A 21,673-nucleotide genomic window follows, 5' to 3' on the forward strand; every position below is an offset into this window, starting at 1 on the left:
AAGTCTTTACAGATGGGATTTCAGTTTAATGTGTCATACAAAGGATGGCCACTCTGACATAGTACGGGACTGCCCCCAAATCTTCTACCTCAAAAGAAAGAGTGCTCCCAACCGAGCCAAGCTGACACCTGCTTAATACATCAAGCCTGAAGCATCTAGTGTCCACAAAGACATGTTATCCTCGTGTGTGTGTTTTTCTCTATACTGCACTGACCAACAACTGAAACATGTGGAAGAATGATGATAATTCTATTCAGGAGTTCTTAATTGTATTCCGTACAAGTGTGTAACTGTATTTAGATGCCCAGCGAATCAGTGTGAGTGAGCACCATCACTTTCATGGCAGATAATGATTCGCCACCATGTTTGGTGTGACATCTTCTGTAGCATGGATCGAGTAGGAGGCAAAATGCATCTGACAGCTTGTTTCAGCGACTCTGCAGTCTGTTTTGTAATGGGGTGACAACAACAACAAAATTACATTTGTATAGCGCCTTTCACATCGGGAGGACGTCCCACGGCGCTGAAAAGGACTTTGTGGACACCAGTACTAAGTGTAAAGAACCAGAGCAAAGAATATTCGAAAAGCCTAAATAGAGATTTGCAGGAATAAATTACCGTGTGTATAAAAATAATAATAATGATAATTCTTGCATTTGATGTAGAGTCTTATCACATCGCCCCGATGTCTCTAAGCTCTTCATAGGAGATGTTGTGGTCTTAGGGAGGTCAGGCAGCAGGGTGAATAAATGCAGTCGCATCAGATCGTTTTCTATTTCAGCTGTCAGTCCCTATTCCTGACTAAGATGCTTTGTCAATTGCTAGCGCCATAGTCATGACATGTTACTGCATCTCTAGTGGTTGTGTCAAAAGTTGTCAGGTACTTAGTGCTCACAGACCAATAATACATGTATATAGCACCTTACACACCAGGATGATATGGCAAAGTACTTCACACTGCCTGCTGAGAATCCAAGAGTTACTTCACATTAATCTGAACATGACTTAGTCACTGAGTCCTACCTGTGGAGAGGGAATCACAGCCATGGTCAAACAGCTCTCCAAGTGGAGTACTGCTGTTTGTTCTTCTCGCTTGTTTCCCATCAATAGCATCGAGTGACTGGTAGACAAACAGCCCAAGAGCACAGGCCAGATATGCCCACAGAGGCGCCTGCAGAACACAACACACAATTACGACAAGCTCACAGAAACTCACATATAAAAGCACAATCATACTAGGGGAGTTTGGCTCTCTACTTAACCCAAGCGCATACAGGCAAAATTGGCCAATCACAATGTTTTGCTTTTTGCCCAAAACATGTATTTGTATTCCCGACCTTCCCAACTTTCCACTAAAATTTCTCCAACAGGAAACTGAAAAAGTGACTGTAAAAGCAACATATTAAGGGATGTGGAGAAAAGAGCTGGAAAGTGAGAGTAATAAAAGGGCGACTCAGATAAACAGTGCCCCTGCACAATCGGTCGAATGACCGCCTTCTGTCCCAAAAATGATGTTAATTCTGGGTCTGAAGATGCACAGACCCAGCCAGCCGGCACACACACATCTCTGCACATCTGCTGACACTGCAAAGGTTATATTTGCATTGCAATCCATCAATTCTTGGCTTGCATGTTAAAATTCCTTTTTATTCTGGAAAGGAGGGAGGGAGGGAGGAAGGGAAGACCAGGGAAGAGTGCATCACGATCCCCACCAAAACCTGCATAACAATTCTCAGCAATCAAGTGCTGAAGAATTAATAACCTTGCAACTGATACAGAACCAATAGCTTCAAAAACTTTCAAAGCGCTTCACAAAGAATTACTATGAACATAGTCAATGTACAGAGGGAAAACACAGCAGCCAACTTGTGCACAGCACCACATACAGCTGTGCAATGAATGACCAATGTTTCTGGAGGATTGTCGATCAGGACACTAGGAGAAACTCACGTCTCTTTTCATATCCTGTCACAGGATCTTTAACATCTTTCTGAACAGGCAGACAAATAACAGAAATGAGATGGATGGTATTAAAAGGGGAGAAGAACAACAACAATTGCAGAGCAGCTGTCACTTCGGGTGGACATCTGAAGGCGCTGGACAGTCAAGGGTTCTTGACCCGAGCTGGGGGTTGGGATCAGGAAGGATGGAGGGCAGATAGGTTAGGGGTCCAAGACGAGGGTATTGAGATGGGCCTTGAAGGAGGCAAAGGACGAGCCGAGGTAAATGGATAGTGGGATGGAGTTCCAAGGGGCGGGGGGCAGAAAGGCTGAAGGCCCGACCACCGATGGTGGGGTGTGCTGGGTGGGGGACATGGAGAAGACCGGAGCCCGCTAAGTGGAGTGAGCAGACAGGTGATCAAGGATATAAGAAACAAATACCAGGAAGTAAAACATTCCTTTGATTATTAGACCAAAGAGGCTTGAATTCCACACACTGTCTCAGGTGTGAGGGGATCAGTGACTCCTCAGACTTTACATCTGATTGATCTCTGCTGTTCAATACCTGGCTCTGTTGTACTGATGGGAATCTGTCCAGTTGCCCACAGGAGGTAAGAAAGCAATGTTAGGCCACATTTCCCAGTGAGAAGGGTGCCATTCACATAGTTCAGCACAGCTTCACTTGATCTTTGTACCGAGTTACAGGGAAAGAGCGATTGAAATGAAGGAAGTGGCTATGTCTCTACTCCCCAGCTCACAATCAGCCAGCTCCTTCAATGCACAGAATTCACCATATTGATGCGGCAACAGCCTCTTCTGAGGGTTACACAACCACTTGTGAAATAACTGCTGAGCAATAATAAACCTTGCATTTGATATAGCGCCTTATCACGTCGTTGAGATAAAGTGAATTGACTTTATATTTTGTGCCCAAAACGCTATACAACACTTTCACGATACCTTGCACATACAACAACAACTTGCATTTACGTACCACATTCCACACAAGACAGAAGCTCAGAGGTTAGAATTAACATCTCAAAGCATTTCACAAAAATAATGGAGATTTGCCTGTAGGGAGGGAAGAAGGGGTGATTTCAAAGGGTGTTGAATTCAGAGACAGGGGCATGGTGTAGTAAGTCTCTGACAATGATGGTGGAAGAGAGGGAGAGGAACGAGCAGCCGATTAGGGTCAGAAAAGTGAAGGGCACCGGCAGGAAAACAGTTTGCAGATGGTGTATCTACCCTGAAAATTCACACTTCACCACACATCATGTACCACAATGTGACATAACATAACATGTAGGAGCAGGAGTAGGCCATTCGGCCCTTCGAGCCTCTGCCCCGCCATTCAATCATGGCTGATCTTCTAATCTAACTCCAACTAATAACCTGACCTGCCTTATCCCCATAGCCCTTAATCCCTTTTGCAATAAGAAATCTATCTATCTCAGTCTTGAATATATTCAAGGACTGAGCGTCAACAGCCCTTTGGGGCAGTGAGTTCCACACATTCACTGCCCTTTGAGTGAAGAAGTTCTTCCTCAACTCAGTGCAAAAGGGCTGCCTCTGATTTTCAGGTTGTGACCCCTGGTTTTAGTTTCTCCAACCGGGGGAAGCACTCTCCCACTATCTACTCTATCATTGCCCTTTGATGATCTTAGAGGTTTCTATAAGATCCCCTCTAATTCTTCTATATTCTAGAGAATATAGGCCCAAATTGTTCAGCCTATTCTCGTAACTCATCCCCTTCATCCCTGGTACTAACCGAGTAAATCTACGCTGCACCCCCTCCAAGGCAAGTACGTCCTTCCTTACATGAGGAGACCAAAACTGCACACAGTATTCCACGTGTGGTCTCACCAGGGCCCTATACAGTTGCAGTAAGACTTCCCTACTCTTATACTCTTTTCCTTTCATAATGAATGCTAACATACCGTTCGCCTTCCTAACTGCTGCTGCAGCTGCACTAACTTTCTGTGATTGGTGTACAAGGACACCCAAGTCCCTCTGGACGCTAACACATTCCAATCTCTCCCACTCTCCTGTTTTTGCTCCCTTGGTGGATGCCTTTGCACTCCCCTACATTATACTTCACCTGCCACCTACCTGCCCAATCACCTAACCTATCTATGTCTCGCTGCATTTTTTTAATGTCATCCTATGTGTTGACACTTCCTCCACGTTTTGTGTCATCCGCAAATTTAGATATATTAGCTTCGATGTCCTCATCTACATCGTTGATGTAGATGGTAATAGCTGAGGTCCAAGGACTGATCCTTGTGGCACTCCACTAGTCACATCCCGCCAATCCGGAAAGGACCCGATGATCCCTACTCTTTGTTTCCTACCCGTTAACCATTCCCCAATCCGTTGATATGCTCCTCAATTCCATGGGCCCTTATGTTTTGGACTAACCTTTTATGCGGCACCTTATCGAATGCCTTCTGGAAGTCCAAATAGACCACATCCACTGATTCACCCTTATCCAGTTTACTGGAAATATCCTCAAAAACTCTACGAGATTTGTCAAACATGACTTCCCTTTTGTAAAGTCATGTTGACTCGGCCTAATTATATTGTGCCCTAAATACCGCACTACCACATCCTTAATCAATGATTTTAAAAAATTTTCTATCGCTGATGTAAGACTAACTACCTATAGTTCCCCATCTTTTCCTTTCCACCTTTTTTAAATTGTGGTGTGACATTTGCGATCTTACAATCATGGGGACTGTTCCAGAATCCAAGGAATTTTGGAAGATCAGATATAAGGTCTCCACTATCTCATAAGCTCCTCTTTTAAAACCCTGGGATGCAGACCATCCGGACCAGGGGATTTGTCACTTTTTAGTGCTAACAGTTTCCCGAGCACCAATTCTCTACTAATGAAAATTTCCCTAAGTTGCTCCCTGTCCTTATCCCTTTGGTGCATCTCTATTGTGACACTTTGAAAATAATCTTTGAAAAGATTCTAATGGAAACTACAGAAAAACCCACCAGTCAAAAATAAACCAAAGTCCTATACTTCAACAACAACAAATGGCATTTACATAGCACTTTTCAGAATCCTTATGCTCACTCTACACATATAGCAATTCTCTTTCCCCCCCACCCCCCATCTGATGGACAGCAACAACAGGAACAACAACGTGGATTTATATAACGCCCTCCAAGCCGGACAGCGTCTCAGAGCACTTTACAGTAACAGATCCCGGGGCCGAGCCAGGGGGAGGGGGAGGAAGGTGACCAAAGGTGGGTTTGAAAAGAAAGGTCTTCAGCAGAGACCTGAAAATGGGGAGGGAGGAAGAGAGACGAAGAAGAGGAAGTGGGAGAATCCTGAACAGCTCTGGCAACGATCCACAAGTGAGCAGGGCATGCTCTGAGCCATGAGTAACAGCAGGTTAACTGTGGGTCAGTCACAGGCTCACTGGTGAAGGAGAGGGGGTTGCAACACCCTTGTCCATTCCACATATTCACACACACACAAAGCCATTACATCCACACAGAGCCTAATAATAATTCCTCCAAAAAAACAAAACAATAATAAATTGGTCATTTTCAATCCATGACTGTTTGTGGGACATTGCTGTGTGCAATTGGCTGCCGCGTTCGCCCACAAATATACAGTCAACTCACTTTGCAGTATATTCTGTGAAGCTCTTTGGGACGTCTAGAAGACGTGAAAAGCGCTATATCAAATGCGAGGATTATTATTATTATTACATCTGAACTGTCCCAACTTTGCCTCTTCTTAAACCTGATTCCATGACCCCTTGTTGCAGACTTTGAATTATTTTAAAAATACTATTAGAGTTCAATTTATGTGGAATGTTTAAGATCTTGAATACTTCTTGTGGAGTCATGTAGCTCAGTGGTTAGAGCACTCACCTCGCAAGCCAGAGGACCTGGGTTTGATTCCCGGGCAGGGCAAAACGTTTGGCAAGTTTCCTTACTCTACACACAGGCCTCTGTTTACCCAGCAGTAAGTAGGAACCTGGATGTTAGTACATTGGTGGATTACTTTTCCGAGGGTAATAATCCCTTCAAAAAAATAAATATTATAATAATAATTTGGTCACTCAATCCTCGACTGTTTGTAGACTGCTGTGCGCAATTGGAATGCAGCAGTCAATTTGCACAAAGCAATGTCCCATTAAACAGCCTTGAAGTGAATCAACAAGAACAAAATGACATTTGTATAGCGTCTTTCACGTTGGGAGGACGTTCCAATCAACAATTTTATTTGGGGGATTGTTGGCCAGGTACCATGAGAAACTGCCTTCGTTTTTTGAATAGTGTCATGGGATCTTTAACATCCACCTGACAAGCAGACCGCACCAGTTTGACGTTGTCACCATGTAGGGGCTTGAATTCATAATCTTCTACCAAGAGTGCTATTAACTGAGCCAGGCTGACAAGTGGCTATCAGTTGGTTAGGCTTGCATTGATTAGTTGGGTAGATTTGGGCCTAATATGTTGGGTTGTATTCCTAGCGGTAGGCATAAATGTTCACAACTAATTGATGGAAAGCTAACCAACCAATAGCCAGGCTAATTTCACCTAATGATCTGGTTGCTCTCAGACCATTTCCTCATCTCCCTCTCCTCTCACATCCCTCTTCCCCTCTACCATTCTTGTTTCGCCCATGGAAAAGGCTTCCCCCCGAGGACCTCACAAATGCTCTCTCATCCTCAGACCTCCTCTCCCTCTGGCCTTCTGCTTGCAGCGACCCTGATGCAGCCATCAAGCTGCTCCGTGATCACCTCTCCTCCACCTTGAAACTTTGTCCCTCAGAAATCCAGGACCGTCTCCAAACCCACCCGCTCCCCCTGGTACAACAGCCATCTCCACTCCCTAAAATCACAAAACCGGTTGCTCAAGCACAGGTGGCAGAAAACCAGCCTCACGGTTCACCACAGCAGCTGTGGCTCAAGCACCTATCGCCACTCCCTGTCGCAAGCAAAAACTGCGTATTGTATCAGCCTCGTCCTCCTGCCCCGTGCGGCTACCACCCGTTCCATTCCATCTCCTTCATCCACCCACCCCCCCTCAGCTCCTTCCATGGCCTTCATCCTACATTCCTCCACTTCATCTCTCCTTCCTCCCTCTCATCTTTCATCACCCTGATGAAACGCACCACCTGCTGCCCCATCCCACCCAACTGCTGATCACCCAGCTTCCCCTCCTCTGCCCACTGCTGGCAGACACCTTTAATCAGTCCCTCTCCTCAGGATCAGTCCCACTCCCCCTTAAAACCGACATCATCACTCCCCTACACTCAATCCCTCCAACCTCATGCACTACCAAACCCACCTGATCCCCCTGGAACAACAACCATTTCCACCGCCAAAAAACTCAAACCCGTCTGCCTTGAGTGCAGATGGTGGAAACCTGCCCTGACAGTTCACCCCCAACTGTGGCTCGAGCATCTCCACAGCTACCGCCATTCTTTGACACGTACAAAAACGGCCTTCTACTCCAACATCATCTCGGAGGCTAAACACAACCCTAAAATCCTTTTTTTCCACCACCCACTACCTCCTCCATGGCCCCCCTCAGGCCCCCCAATCTTCGTCTCAAATGCCAAGTGCGAGGAGGTCATGGACTTCTTTTCAACTAAAATACTGAACATCCGCCAGGCAGCCTCATCCACCTGCCCCTTGTCACTCACCACCACCCCCTCTCTGTCCCCATCACCCTCCTCATCATCTGCTCCTACCACCAGCACCTTTCTACACTCTTTCCTCCCCATCTCTCCCTCCTCCCTCTCACCCAACATCACCTCCTTGAAACCCACCACCTGCTGCCTCGACCCCCTCCTCACCAACTTACTGGTCACACAGCTCCCCCTCCTCTGCCCACTACTGGCTGACATTATCAACCAGTCCTTCTCCTCCAGATCAGTCCCTGCCTCCATTAAACTGCTGTCATCATCCCCCTCCTGAAAAAAACCCTTCCTAGATTCCTCAAACCCCAGCCATTACCACCCTATTTCTAACCTGCCCTTCCTCTCAAAAGTTCTAGAACATCTAGAACACGGAGTCCTGTAGCTCAGTGGTTAGAGCACTCACTTTGCAAGTGAGAGACCTGAGTTCAATTCCAGGCAGAGGGCGAAACCTTGGGCAAGTTTCCTTACTCCACACAGAGCCTAATAATAATCCCTCCAAAACAAAAGAAACAATAATAAATTGGTCATTTTCAATCTACGACTGTTTGTGGGACATTGCTGTGCGCAATTGGCTGCCGCGTTCGCCCACAAATATACAGTCAATTCACTTTACAGTGAAGCGCTGTGAAGCGCTTTGGGACGTCCTCCCGACGTGAAAAGCGCTATATCAAATGCAAGGATTATTATTATTATTATTATTATGTTGTTGCAAAGCAAATCCGCGCACACCTCTCCTCCCACTTCAGTCCCGTTTCCGCCCACAGTACAAAGACTGCGCTTGTGAAAGTCACAAACGACATCCTCTCTATCTGTGACCAGGGCTCCCTCTGCCTCCTTGTCCTCCTGGACCTCTCCGCTGCGTTCAACACAGTCGATCACGCCATCCTCCTCCACCGCCTTTCCTCCGTCATTCACCTCAGTGGGACCACACTCACCCGGTTCGAGTCCTACCTCACAAACCGCCAGCAGTACATCTGCACAAACGGCTTCTCCTCCCGCTCTCACCCGGTCACTTGCGGGTACCCCAAGGGTCCATCCTTGGCCCCTCCTCTTTCTGATCTATATGCTCCCTCTTGGGGATGTCATCCGCAGACATTTCCACATGTATGCGGATGACACCCAACTCTACTTTTCCACCTCTCTTTGCGACCCCCAGTCCCCTGATGTTCTCTCCGCTGCCTGTCAGATCTCAGGGGCTGGATGAGCGCAAACTTCCTTCAGCTGAACGTTGACAAGATGGAAGCCATACTCTTTGTCTTTGTTGACTCTCGTCAACGTCTAAAATTTCATGGTTCTCACCTCCTCCACCTACCTGACCTCCCCCTAAAACTCTCTGAACATAGGCGTCAGGTTCGACCCTCAATTATCCTTCCTCTCCCACATCCGGTCACTCACTAGCACCGCTTTCTTCCACCTCTGACGCATTGCCCGTCTCCGCCAACACCTGTCCCCAAAAGTTGCTGAAACTCTGGTCCATGCCTTTGTCACCTCCCGGCTGGACTATTCAAATGCCCTCCTCACTGGTCTCCCATCCACTACCATCCATAAAATCCAACTCATTCAGAACTCTGCCGCCTGCATTCTCACCCGCACGAAACTCTGCTCCCCGATCACCCCGGGTCTGGCCTCCTCCTCGTCTCCCCCGAGTCCTCCGTCCTCCTGCCACTATGCCCCAAGGCTCTGGAACTCCCTTCCTCACTCCCTTCGTTTCGCTCTCTCCCTTCCCATTTTCAGGTCTCTGCTGAAGACCTTTCTTTTTGACTGTGATTTGGTCACCTTCCCCCCTGGCTCGGTCCCGGGATCCTAAACTGTAAAGCGCTCTGAGACGCCGTCCGGCGTGGAGGGCGCAATATAAATCCAAGTTGTTGTTGTTGTTACTGCCCTATCTCAAACCTGCACTTCCTGGCTTCAGCTTTGGAATGCGTTGTTGCCAACCCACTTTGCTCACACCTCTCCCTCCACTCCCTACTCGAACCCCTCCAGTCCGTTTTCTGTTCTGCCCACAGTAGAGACAGTGTTCGTGAAAGTCACAATCAATGTCCTCTCTATCTGTGACCAGGGCTCTTTCTGACTCTTTGTCCTCCTGGACCTCTCTGCCACGTTCGATACAGTCAAACCCACCATCCTCCTCCTCCACCGCCTCTCTTCCACCATCCATCTCAGTAGGACCGGACTCGCTTGGTTCGAGTCCTATCTTACAAACCGCCAGCACTACATTTCCAAAATGGTTTTCCTTCTCACCCTCACCCGGTCACCTGCAGATTACCCCAAGGCTCCATCCTTGATCCCCTTCTCTTCCTCATCTATATACTCCCTCTCAGTGATCATCCACAGATGATTAACTTCCACATCTATGTGGATGACATTCAACTCCTCCAGCTGCGTCCCTCAGTCCCCTGAGGCTCTGTCAGCTTGTCTGACAGACTTCAAGGCCTGGATGAGCACAAAGTTTTGCAGTTAAATGTCAACAAGACGGACGTAAGCCATACCCTTTGGCTCCTGTCGAAGTCTTCTGTCCTGCGGTTCAGAACCCCTCAACCTATTTGATCTGTCTTAAAACTCTCTGAAAATACAGATCAAGGCTCAGGCCAAAAACACGCTCCAAGGTTGGAAGAGATTTTTGTCCATCAGCAATGGTCCACACCCACAACCACTCAGCTGCAAGGAAACTAAAAGCACACGAAGTAAGGGTGTATCAGTCACAGAAAAGTACAGTGCATCCTGTCAAAATGGTCCAGTGGCTTGGTGATCGGCTGAAAGGAGAAGATTCATTGCAGAGTTTTACTATTGGGGGCTCTGAGCTTCCTCACAGCTAAAGTTCTCAATAAACCTACCAATTGGAGGACAACCCAAAATATTTGGCACAATAGGCGAAAAACCAATCGGCGTAAACATAACCAACCAGCAACAGATAACAGGAAGCCAATCAGCCAAGTGTACACCAAGAACATTCAAAAGAAAGGTGAGCTCAGAGAAACACACAATCCACTGGACAGCCGTTACTTCACCTTATCCCAGAAAGTCCATGGTCTCGAACACTGCTTGTGCCCACCACACTCAGCAACCAATGCACTCGCTCAATTGAAACTTGGTTTCAATCAAACTTCAAGCTTCTGGCTCAAATCAGGAAGAAAGTCTTTCCCAAACTGTGGTCATTAGGAACAGAAATTGAATATGGTGGCCAAAGACGAAGTTTGGTAACAAAGCCAATCTATGAGTTACAATAATAAACTCCATCTCAGGGGACCATTAGAGAAGATAAGAATAATAATTCTTGCATTTTGATATAGCGCCTTATCATGTCTTTGAGAAGTCTCAAAGTGCTTTAAAGAATATACTGTAAAGTGAACTGAATGTATAATTTGTGGGCAAAACGCAGCAGCCAATTGCACACAGCAGTGTCCCACAAACAGTCGTGGATTGAGTGACAATTTATTTATTTATTATTACTTTTTTTGAGAGAGATTTATTAGCCCCGGAAAAGCAATCCACCAATCGACTAAAGGTTGAGTTTGCACTTACTGCTAGGTAAACAGAGGTGTGTGGAGTAACGAAACTTGTCCAATGTTTTGCGCTGCCCGGGAATCAAACCCAGTTTTCCGTTTGCGAGGCAAGTGCTCTAATCAGTGCCAAAATAGCCATTATCTTGGTTAAGACCAGAGCACCCAATGCCAGTTAAGAGACCGTATTGTCCTCGTAACCTTGAATCAAATACACAGTCAAATGTTACATCAGGAATATATTACAAGCTATGGGAACTAGCTGTTCAGTCCCAGCAGTGTGCAGATATTACATTACAGGTTAAAACTTGCGTAACATACTATGACCAGAGCATCACCAGGCTGCTGCAATTATAAAGGTTTTCACGCACTTGGTAGGTGGCAACGACACAAGACTGACCCATGTGGTGGGTGTTGGGCAATACTGATACCTACACAGCAGTTTATAATACATGTTATCACATCCAAACATGTCAAAGCACTTGACATTGACGTTTTTTTGGTAAACTTGTATAAGGGAAGAACAATGGTTGGAATACTGAGAAAACTCTCATCACACCCACCATTCAAGCGCTCTGGGAGGCTGCCCTGGGAGAGGAGCGTGTAATAGGAAACGACGCTGAACAGCACTGGTGACAATGCTGCCGGCCTGTCAGCCTGGATGTCAATATATATACCTGTGGGATGTTAAAAGTTATAATTACACATCACATCTTTCTTTTTTCCTGAATGGAACTGAAAGGATCGCTCTTAAAAGGCCAGCAGACACAATGAGCCGAATGGCCTTCTTCTGTGCTGTATATTTCTATGGGTCTATGAAAGTACTGATTTCTAGAAGCATGGAAGGTTTCAGCCCAGAAAGCCATTGGGAATGAAAACAGCTATCCGCAGTTCCACTCCATGCATTTTCCCCCACACCCTATACCCTTCTAGATTTTTCCTTTTCAAATCTTTGTCTAATTCCTTTGCAAAAGCTATCTCTGTGGACCTTCACATTGACATTGCAGTGTTCTGGCACTTTGCCCTTCCTCGTGTGTGAGCCAAGACAGTGAGTGCTAGTAGATTATTTGAACAGAGAGCGCATCGCACTTTTGGGGACTGTGAAGAATTTGACGCGAAGCTGAATATCAATCAGGGAGGCTGATGAATGGGTCTAGAGCACAAGAACATAAGAATTAGGAGCAGGAGTCGGCCATTCGGCCCCTCGAGCTGCCCCGCCATTCGATAAGATCATGGCTGATCTTCTGACCTAACTCTAATTACCTGCCCTATTGCCATATCCCCTAATCCCTCTGTTTTTAAAAATCTATCAGTCTCAGCCTTGAAGATGTTCAAGGACTGACATCTACAGCCTTCTGGGGAAGTGGATTCCATAAAGTCACTGCCCTCTGAGTGAAGAAATGTTTCCTCAACTCTGTTCTAAAAGGCTGACCCTTAATTTTCAGACTGTGACCCCCGGTTATAGATTCTCCCACCGGGGAAACAGACCCTCTGTGACTACTGAATCAGCCCTTTAAGAATCTTATATGTTTCAATAAGATCTCCCCTAATTCTTCTGTACTCTATAGAGAATACGGCACTAGTTTATTCAGCCTCTCCTCATAGGTCAATCCCCTCATCCCAGGAACTAACCGAGTGAATCTACGCTGCACCCCCTCGAGGGCAAGTATGTCCTTTTGTAAATAAGGACCAAAACTGCACACAATACTCTCGGTGCGGTCTCACCAAAGCCCTATACAGTTGCAGCGAGACTTCCCTACTCTTGTACTCTAAACCTTTTGCAATGAACGCTAACTGCCGTTCGCCTTCTTAGTTGCTGCTGCACCTGCAAACTAACTTTTTGAGACTGGTGTACAAGGACACCCAAATCCCTCTGAACACTAACACTATCTAATCTCTCCCCCTCTAGAAAATAATCTGTTTTTCTATTTTTTCTACCTCGGTGAATAACTTCACACTTCCCCACATTAAATTCCATGTGCCACCTACTCGCCCACTCCCCTCACCTGTCTATATCCCGTCACAATCTTTTTGCATCATCCTCAGAGCTCACTCTCCCACCGAGTTTAGTGTCATCCGGGAATTTAGATACGTAACATTCAATGTCCTCGTCGAGATCATTGATGTAAATTGTAAATAGCTGAGGCCCGAGCACTGATCCTTGTGGCACTCCACTAGTCACATTCTGCCAATTCGAGAATGACCCGTTTATCCCTACTCTCTGTTTTCTACCCGTTAGCCACTCTTCATTCCATGCTAATATGTTCCCATTAATCCCGTGGGCCTTAACCTTGTGCAATAGCCTTTTGTGTGGCACTTTGTCAAATGCCTTTTTAAAATCAAATGCCTTTTTAAAATCTAAATATACTACATCTACTGGTTCCCCCAATCTTCCAATCAATGGGAACCATTCCAGAATCCAGAGAATTTTGGAAGATCAAAGACAAACCATCCACTATCTCAGTAGCCCCCTCTTTATAAACCCTCGGATGAAGGCCATCAGGTCCAGGGGATTTATCGGTTTAAAGACCTGATAATTTACCTAAAACCATTTCTTTACTCATATTAATTCCTCCAAGTTGCTCGCTAACATTGTCTTCTTGGTTCCCCTCTCTTCTTGGTAGGGTTTCAGTGTATTCTAGGGTGAAGACAGTAGCAAAGTACTTGTTTAATGACTCTGCCGTGTCTTTGTCCCCTACTATAATTCCCCCCGTCTCTGCCTGTAACGGACCCACATTTACCTCTGACAGCCTCTTCCTCTTTATATATTTATAAAAACTCTTACAGTCTGTCTTTATGTTCATCGCTAGTTTGCCCTCATATTCCATTTTCTCCCTCTTAATCACTTTTTTGGTTCTCCTTTGTTGATCCCTAAAGTTCTCCCAATCCTCGGGTTTACTACTCATCTTAGCTGTTTTATAGGCTTCTTCCTTTAACTTTATACTGTCCCTAACTGCTCCAGTGAGCCACGGTTGGGCCACCTTTCCCGTGGCATTCTTATTCCTCAAAGGAATACGTGCTCGCTGGGAATTTTGCACTATCTCCTTAAACGTCTGCCATTGCTGGTCTACTGTCAAATCCTTAAGTCTAATTTCCCAGTTTATTTTGGCTAAATCCTCTCTCATACCAGCAAAGTTGGCTCTACTTAAATTTAAAACCTTTGCTTCGGACTTAACTACTTTTCTCTCTAACTTAATGCTAAATTCCATCATATTATGATCACGTTGCCCGAGAGGAGCCTTAATTTCCAGTTTGCTGATCAGCTCTGCTTCATTGTACAAAACAAGGTCTAATGTTGCCTGTTCCCTGGTTGGCTCCTCGGCAAACTGATCCAGATAATTATCCCTAATACATTCTATAACCTCTTCCTCTATCATATTTTTCCCAATTTGGTTGTGCAGGTTAAAATCACCCACAATTAATGATTTTCCTTTACTATATGCTCTGCTAATTTCCTGATTTATACCTTGAGAGATACTGTGACTGCTGTTCGGGGGTCTATATACTCCCACTAGAGTTTTCTGCCCCTTGTTGTTACGTACCTCTACCCATACTGACTCTACTTCCTGCTTTTCTGATTTAAAATCTTTCCTCTCTACTGTTTTTATCCCATCCCTTATTATCAGGGCCACCCTCCCCCTCGTTTACCACATTGCCTATCTTTCCTATACACCACGTACCCTGGAATATTTAGCTCCCACCCTTGATCTCCCTGTAACCGTGTCTCGGTGATGGCTACCAGATCATACCCGTTTGTTTCTATTTGTGCATTTAACTCATCGATCTTGTTTCGAATGCTTCGCGCATTCAGATATAGCACCTTTAATTCTGACTTTGAGCTATTAGTACTATTCACCAGTACCCTATCCCTGGGCTTCCTTTCCCCGCTTGACACCCTTTGCTCATCTCCCTGGTTAAACTGCTCTCCCAATTTCATCGGACCTAATTTTAATTGTGACGGATTACATATGATTGAATTTACCACCCCCCCCACCTTAGTAGTTTAAAGCCCTGACTACCTCCCTATTTATTCGTGTTGCCAGGACATTTGTCCCAGCCCTGTTTAGGTGGAGTCCATTCCTTTGGAATAGCTGCCGTATACCCCAGTACTGGTGCCAGTGGTCTTAAAGTGAAACCCCTGCCCTCCGCACCATTCTTTTAGTCAGGTATTTAGTTCTTTAATTTTTTTTGCCTGTACCAATTTGCCCCCGGCTCAGATAATAATCCCGATATTAATAGCTTTGAAGTTCTACTCTTTAGTTTAACTCCCAATTCCCGGAACTTGCTCCTCAACTCGTCCCTACCTGTCCTCCGTACATCATTGGTCCCTATGTGAATCATAACTATGGGATCCACTCTCTCCTGCTTCAAATTTTTCTCCAGCCCAGAAGTGACATCCTTCACCCAGGAAGGCAACAGAGTCTTCTTGTCTCCCTGTTACGGCTGCAGAAAAGTGCGTCAGTCTTCCTGACTGTCTCATCCCCAACTACACTATATTCCTTCTGACTATTCCCAGTATGGCCTCCTGTATAGAAGTGTTGGGGTAAGTCTGCCCATCTTCCTCACAGACTTCCTTGTGTATCCAGGTGCAGTTATGGCCTCAGTTTATTGTACAGTACAAGCTCGGACAAGCTTCCAGCAATGTGAAGAACCATTGCATACAGAAGCAGACAATGACTCAGGCTACACAGACAGATATTTGTCAGAAAAAGGGAGTAGCCGATTCTGCCCCTCAAACCTGTTCCACCATTCTATAAGATCATTGCTGATCTGTACCTCAACTCTATCTAATTACCCGTCCTTTGTCCCATATCCCTTGATACCTTGACTTAAGAAATATCTATCCACCTCAGTCTTGAAAATGTGAATGGATCCAGGATCCACAGCCTTTTGGGGGAGAGAGAGTTCCAGATTTCCACAACCCTTTGGGCGAAAAACTGCCTCCTGATTTCACTCCTAAATGGCCGAGCTCTGATTTCAAGATGATGTCCCCCTTTTTCTGTGTTCCTCCACCAGAGGAAATATTTAATACAAAAAACTCTGTACCTACCCTATCAAATCCCCTTATTATTTTAAAAACCTCAATCAGATCACCCCTCAACCATATAAACTCAAGTTCCTTTGAACACCAAACTGCAGACAGAAGGAATCTAGTAGTTCTGACAGTAAATGGTGCAACTGATGAACCCCACACCAAAGTTCAACTCAGCAAGTTAAACCACACTGGCAGTTTAATTCATTGCTTGCAAACTCTTCTAAAGTCAGCAATGCATCAGCTTGGCTCAGGGGTAACATTCTTGCTTCTGAGTCAGAAGGTTGTGGGTTCAAGTGCCACATCAGGACTTGAACTTGCATAGAGTTAGATGACTCTCCAATGCAGTGCTGGGGTGAGGAGTTGCATTATCAGAGGTGACGTCCTTCCAGAAGCTAAACCGAGGTCCCCGTCTGCCTGTTCAGGTGGATGTTAAACATCCTATGGCACGAGTTGAAAAGAGAAGTGAGTTTTTCCAGTGATCAAGCCAATAATCTCCCAAAATAAAATTGGTAATTCCTTTCATGGCTGTATGTGGGACATTACATTACTGTGCGCAATTGTGCTGTCAAGTTTGCCTACAATTACACAGTCACTCCATTTCATACTAAATCCTGTGAAGCGCTTTGTCCTGTGAAGTCATAGAATCATAGAATTATACAGGACAGGCCATTCGACCCATCGTGTCTGTACTGCTCTTCGAAAAGAGCTTCCAGATCAACCCCACTCCCCCGCGCTCTCCCCACAGCCCTGATCAACCCCACTCCCCCGCGCTCTCCCCACAGCCCTGATCAACCCCACTCCCCCACTCTCTCCCCATAGCCCTGATCAACCCCACTCCCCCACTCTCTCCCCACTGATCAACCCCACTCCCCCGCGCTCTCCCCACAAGCCCTGATCAACCCCACTCCCCCACTCTCTCCCCACTGATCAACCCCACTCCCCCGCGCTCTCCCCACAAGCCCTGATCAACCCCACTCCCCCACTCTCTCCCCATAGCACTGATCAACCCCACTCCCCCGCGCTCTCCCCACAAGCCCTGATCAACCCCACTCCCCCACTCTCTCCCCATAGCACTGATCAACCCCACTCCCCCACTCTCTCTCCATAGCCCTGATCAACCCCACTCCCCCACTCTCTCCCCATAGCCCTGATCAACCCCACTCCCCCACTCTCTCCCCACTGATCAACCCCACTCCCCCGCGCTCTCCCCACAGCCCTGATCAACCGCACTCCCCCACTCTCTCCCCATAGCCCTGATCAACCCCACTCCCCCACTCTCTCCCCATAGCACTGATCAACCCCACTCCCCCGCGCTCTCCCCACAGCCCTAATCAACCCCACTCTCCCACTCTCTCCCCATAGCCCGGATCAACCCCACTCTCCCACACTCTCCCCATAGCCCTGATCAACCCCACTCCCCCACTCTCTCCCCATAGTCCTGATCAATCCATCCCCCGCCTCTCCCCATAGCCCTGATCAACCCCACTCCCCCACTCTCTCCCCATAGTCCTGATCAACCCCACTCCCCCGCCTCTCCCCATAGCCCTGATCAACCCCACTCTCCCACTCTCTCCCCATAGCCCTGATCAACCCCACTCCCCCACTCTCTCCCCATAGCCCTGATCAACCCCACTCCCCCGCTCTCCCCCCATAACCCTGATCAACCCCACTCCCCCGCTCTCCCCCCATAGCCCTGATCAACCCCACTCCCCCACTCTCTCCCCACTGATCAACCCCACTCCCCCGCGCTCTCCCCACAAGCCCTGATCAACCCCACTCCCCCACTCTCTCCCCATAGCACTGAACAACCCCACTCCCCCACTCTCTCTCCATAGCCCTGATCAACCCCACTCCCCCACTCTCTCCCCACTGATCAACCCCACTCCCCCGCGCTCTCCCCACAAGCCCTGATCAACCCCACTCCCCCACTCTCTCCCCATAGCACTGATCAACCCCACTCCCCGCGCTCTCCCCACAGCCCTGATCAACCCCACTCCCCCACTCTCTCCCCATAGCCCTGATCAACCCCACTCCCCCACTCTCTCCCCATAGCACTGATCAACCCCACTCCCCCGCGCTCTCCCCACAGCCCTAATCAACCCCACTCTCCCACACTCTCCCCATAGCCCTGATCAACCCCACTCCCCCACTCTCTCCCCATAGTCCTGATCAATCCCACTCCCCCGCCTCTCCCCATAGCCCTGATCAACCCCACTCTCCCACTCTCTCCCCATAGCCCTGATCAACCCCACTCCCCCACTCTCTCCCCATAGTCCTGATCAACCCCACTCCCCCGCCTCTCCCCATAGCCCTGATCAACCCCACTCTCCCACTCTCTCCCCATAGCCCTGATCAACCCCACTCCCCACTCTCTCCCCATAGCCCTGATCAACCCCACTCCCCCGCTCTCCCCCCATAGCCCTGATCAACCCCACTCCTCCGCTCTCTCCCCATAGCCCTGATCAACCCCACTCCTCCGCTCTCTCCCCATAGCCCTGATCAACCCCACTCCCCCACTCTCCTCCCATAGTCCTGCAAACTTGTCCTCTCCAAATAATTATCTACTTCTCTCTTAAAAGTGGAGTCCTGTAGCTCAGGAGTTAGAGCACTCGCTTTGCAAGTGAGAGACCTGAGTTCAATTCCAGGCAGAGGGCGAAACCTTGGGCAAGTTTCCTTACTCCACACAGAGCCTAATAATAATCCCTCCAAAACCAAAAAGAACAATAAATTGGTCATTTTCAATCCACGACTGTTTGTGGGACATTGCTGTGCGCAATTGGCTGCCGCGTTCGCCCACAAATATACAGTCAATTCACTTTACAGTGTGTTCTGTGAAGCGCTTTGGGACGTCCTCCCGACGTGAAAAGCGCTATATCAAATGCAAGGATTATTATTATGAAGTTGTTATCGAATCGGCTTCCACCGGTCTTTCAGGTAATACATTCCAGATCCCAACAACTCATTGTGTGAAAACATTTCTCCTCACCTCCCCTCTGTTTCTTTTAACAACTATATTAAATCGGTGTCCTCGGGTTACCGACCCTCCCGCCAGTGGGAATAGTTTCTCCTTCATCCTATCGAATCCCCTCAGAATTTTGAAAACTTCTATTAAGTCGCCTCTTAACCTTCTCTGCTCCAAGGAGAATAGTCCTAGTGTTCTTCTAATGTGATAAGGCACTATAATAATAATAATAATCCTTGCATTTGATATAGCGCTTTTCACGTCGGGAGGACGTCCCAAAGCGCTTCACAGAACACACTGTAAAGTGAATTGACTGTATATTTGTGGGCAAACGCGGCAGCCAATTGCGCACAGCAATGTCCCACAAACAGTCGTGGATTGAAAATGACCAATTTAATTATTGTTTTTTTTTTTGGAGGGATTATTATTATAAAGACGCATCTGGGTGTTGTCGGTCATCTGTAAATTCATCTCACTTTACACCGCTAACCTCCGCAAGTCATTATTGAACAATAACTGTTAGATAAATGCAAAGGCTTGTCCACAGCACCAGTTACTGACCACCTGAAGATGCCAGAGGTTGTGTAAGTCTGATTGACCACTAGATACCAAGTAAAGTGTATGACAGTCACTCAGCCTCTGTGCGGAACACCAAACAGTGACCACTCAGTGGCAAGCACTGACCGCACAGTCCAGTGTGTGACCACGTGCACAGTGTACACCAGGAGCCTGTGCACAGTGTACACCAGCAGCCAGTGCACAGTGCACACCGGCAGCCAGTGCCCAGTGCACACCGGCAGCCAGTGCGCAGTGCCCAGTGATTGCCGGGCAGTGACTGAGTGGTGTCAGGGGATTGCATATGGTAACACATGGAGTCAGGCAGTGGCACTGGGACGGCAGTGGCCCGCGGTGAGGGGCACAGGGACGGCAGACACAGACAGACAGACAGACAGACAGACAAACAGACACAGACAGACAGACAGACAGACAGACAGACAGACACAGACAGACAGACAAACAGACACAGACAGACAGACAAACAGACACAGACAGACAGACAAACAGACACAGACAGACAGACAGACAGACAGACACACAGACAGACAGACAGACAGACAGACACACAGACAGACACACAGACACAGACAGACAAACAGACACAGACAGACAGACAGACAGACAGACAGACAGACAGACACAGACAGACAGACAGACAGACAGACAGACAGACACAGACAGACAGACAGACAGACAGACAGACACAGACAGACACAGACAGACAGACAGACAGACACAGACAGACACAGACAGACAGACAGACACAGACAGACAGACACAGACAGACAGACAGACAGACACACAGACAGACAGACAGACACAGACAGACAGACAGACAGACACACAGACAGACACACAGACACAGACAGACAGACAAACAGACACAGACAGACAGACAGACAGACACAGACAGACAGACACAGACAGACAGACACAGACAGACAGACAGACAAACAGACACAGACAGACAGACAAACAGACACAGACAGACAGACACAGACAGACACAGACAGACAGACAGACACAGACAGACAGACACAGAGACAGACAGACACAGACAGACACAGACAGACAGACAGACAGACACAGACAGACACAGACAGACAGACACAGACAGACACAGACAGACAGACACAGACAGACACAGACAGACACAGACAGACAGACAGACACAGACAGACAGACAGACACAGACAGACAGACACAGACGGACGGACTACCTGTTCGGTGGCGGTTGGGCAGTAACACACGAGCACTAACGTGGTGCAGACATTGAGCGCGAGGCCGGTGATGGTGATGACGTTCGGGGCCATCCAGAGCGGGAGCCGCCGCACGAGCCACTCCCACCAGCACTGCAGCAGCGGCTCCAGCACCGAGCGGCCCGCGCTGCGGTACCGGTGGTCCTCCAACCGCTTCAGCTGCTGCCGCGACAGGGGCTGTGTGTGCAGCGCCCCGAGGCCCAGGCCCAGGCCCCAGGCCCCGGCCTTCCCCGAGCCCCGCGGCCCGGCCCGGCCCTCCCCGCCCCCGCCCTCACTGCGCCGAGCCGCCGGCCTCCGGGAGCCCCGCGGGGCGTTCATGTACAGCCTCGAGCGCTCGGGCCCCGCACCGCCCTCCCGGTCCCGCACCGCCCTCCCGGTCCCGCACAGCCCCGCACCGCCCCCCCGGTCCCGCACAGCCCCGCACCGCCCTCCCGGTCCCGCACAGACCCCCCGGTCCCGCACAGCCCCGCACCGCCCTCCCGGTCCCGCACAGACCCCCCGGTTCCGGCCTCAGCCGCTCCGCCGCCACAACCAACAACGTCACGTGATCCGAGAGAGTGTTATACAGAGAGAGAGTTATACACAGAGAGAGAGAGAGTTATACAGAGAGAGAGAGAGAGAGAGAGTTATACAGAGAGAGAGTGTTATACAGAGAGAGAGTTATACAGAGAGATAGAGAGTGTTATACAGAGAGAGAGAGAGAGAGTTATACAGAGAGAGAGTTATACAGAGAGAGAGAGAGTTATAC

At 48.1% G+C, this 21,673-nt stretch overlaps 1 protein-coding gene across 1 annotated transcript in view; it reads right to left on the reverse strand.

Annotated features, from left to right (window-relative positions):
* LOC103190121 (choline/ethanolaminephosphotransferase 1) overlaps window positions 1–21,243 on the reverse strand; it is a 37,017-nt gene extending 15,774 nt beyond the window's left edge. Inside the window, exons 1-2 of the mRNA XM_042342263.1 lie at window positions 20,887–21,243; window positions 1,024–1,171 (exon numbers count right to left, since the gene is read on the reverse strand). Coding sequence (XP_042198197.1) covers window positions 1,024–1,171; window positions 20,887–21,243 — 505 coding nt within the window. The remainder of the gene's footprint in view (window positions 1–1,023; window positions 1,172–20,886) is intronic.
* Window positions 21,244–21,673: the final 430 nt, after the last annotated feature.

Source organism: Callorhinchus milii, unplaced genomic scaffold, assembly GCF_018977255.1.
Source record: "Callorhinchus milii isolate IMCB2004 unplaced genomic scaffold, IMCB_Cmil_1.0 Scaffold19, whole genome shotgun sequence".
Classification (NCBI taxonomy): domain Eukaryota; kingdom Metazoa; phylum Chordata; class Chondrichthyes; order Chimaeriformes; family Callorhinchidae; genus Callorhinchus; species Callorhinchus milii.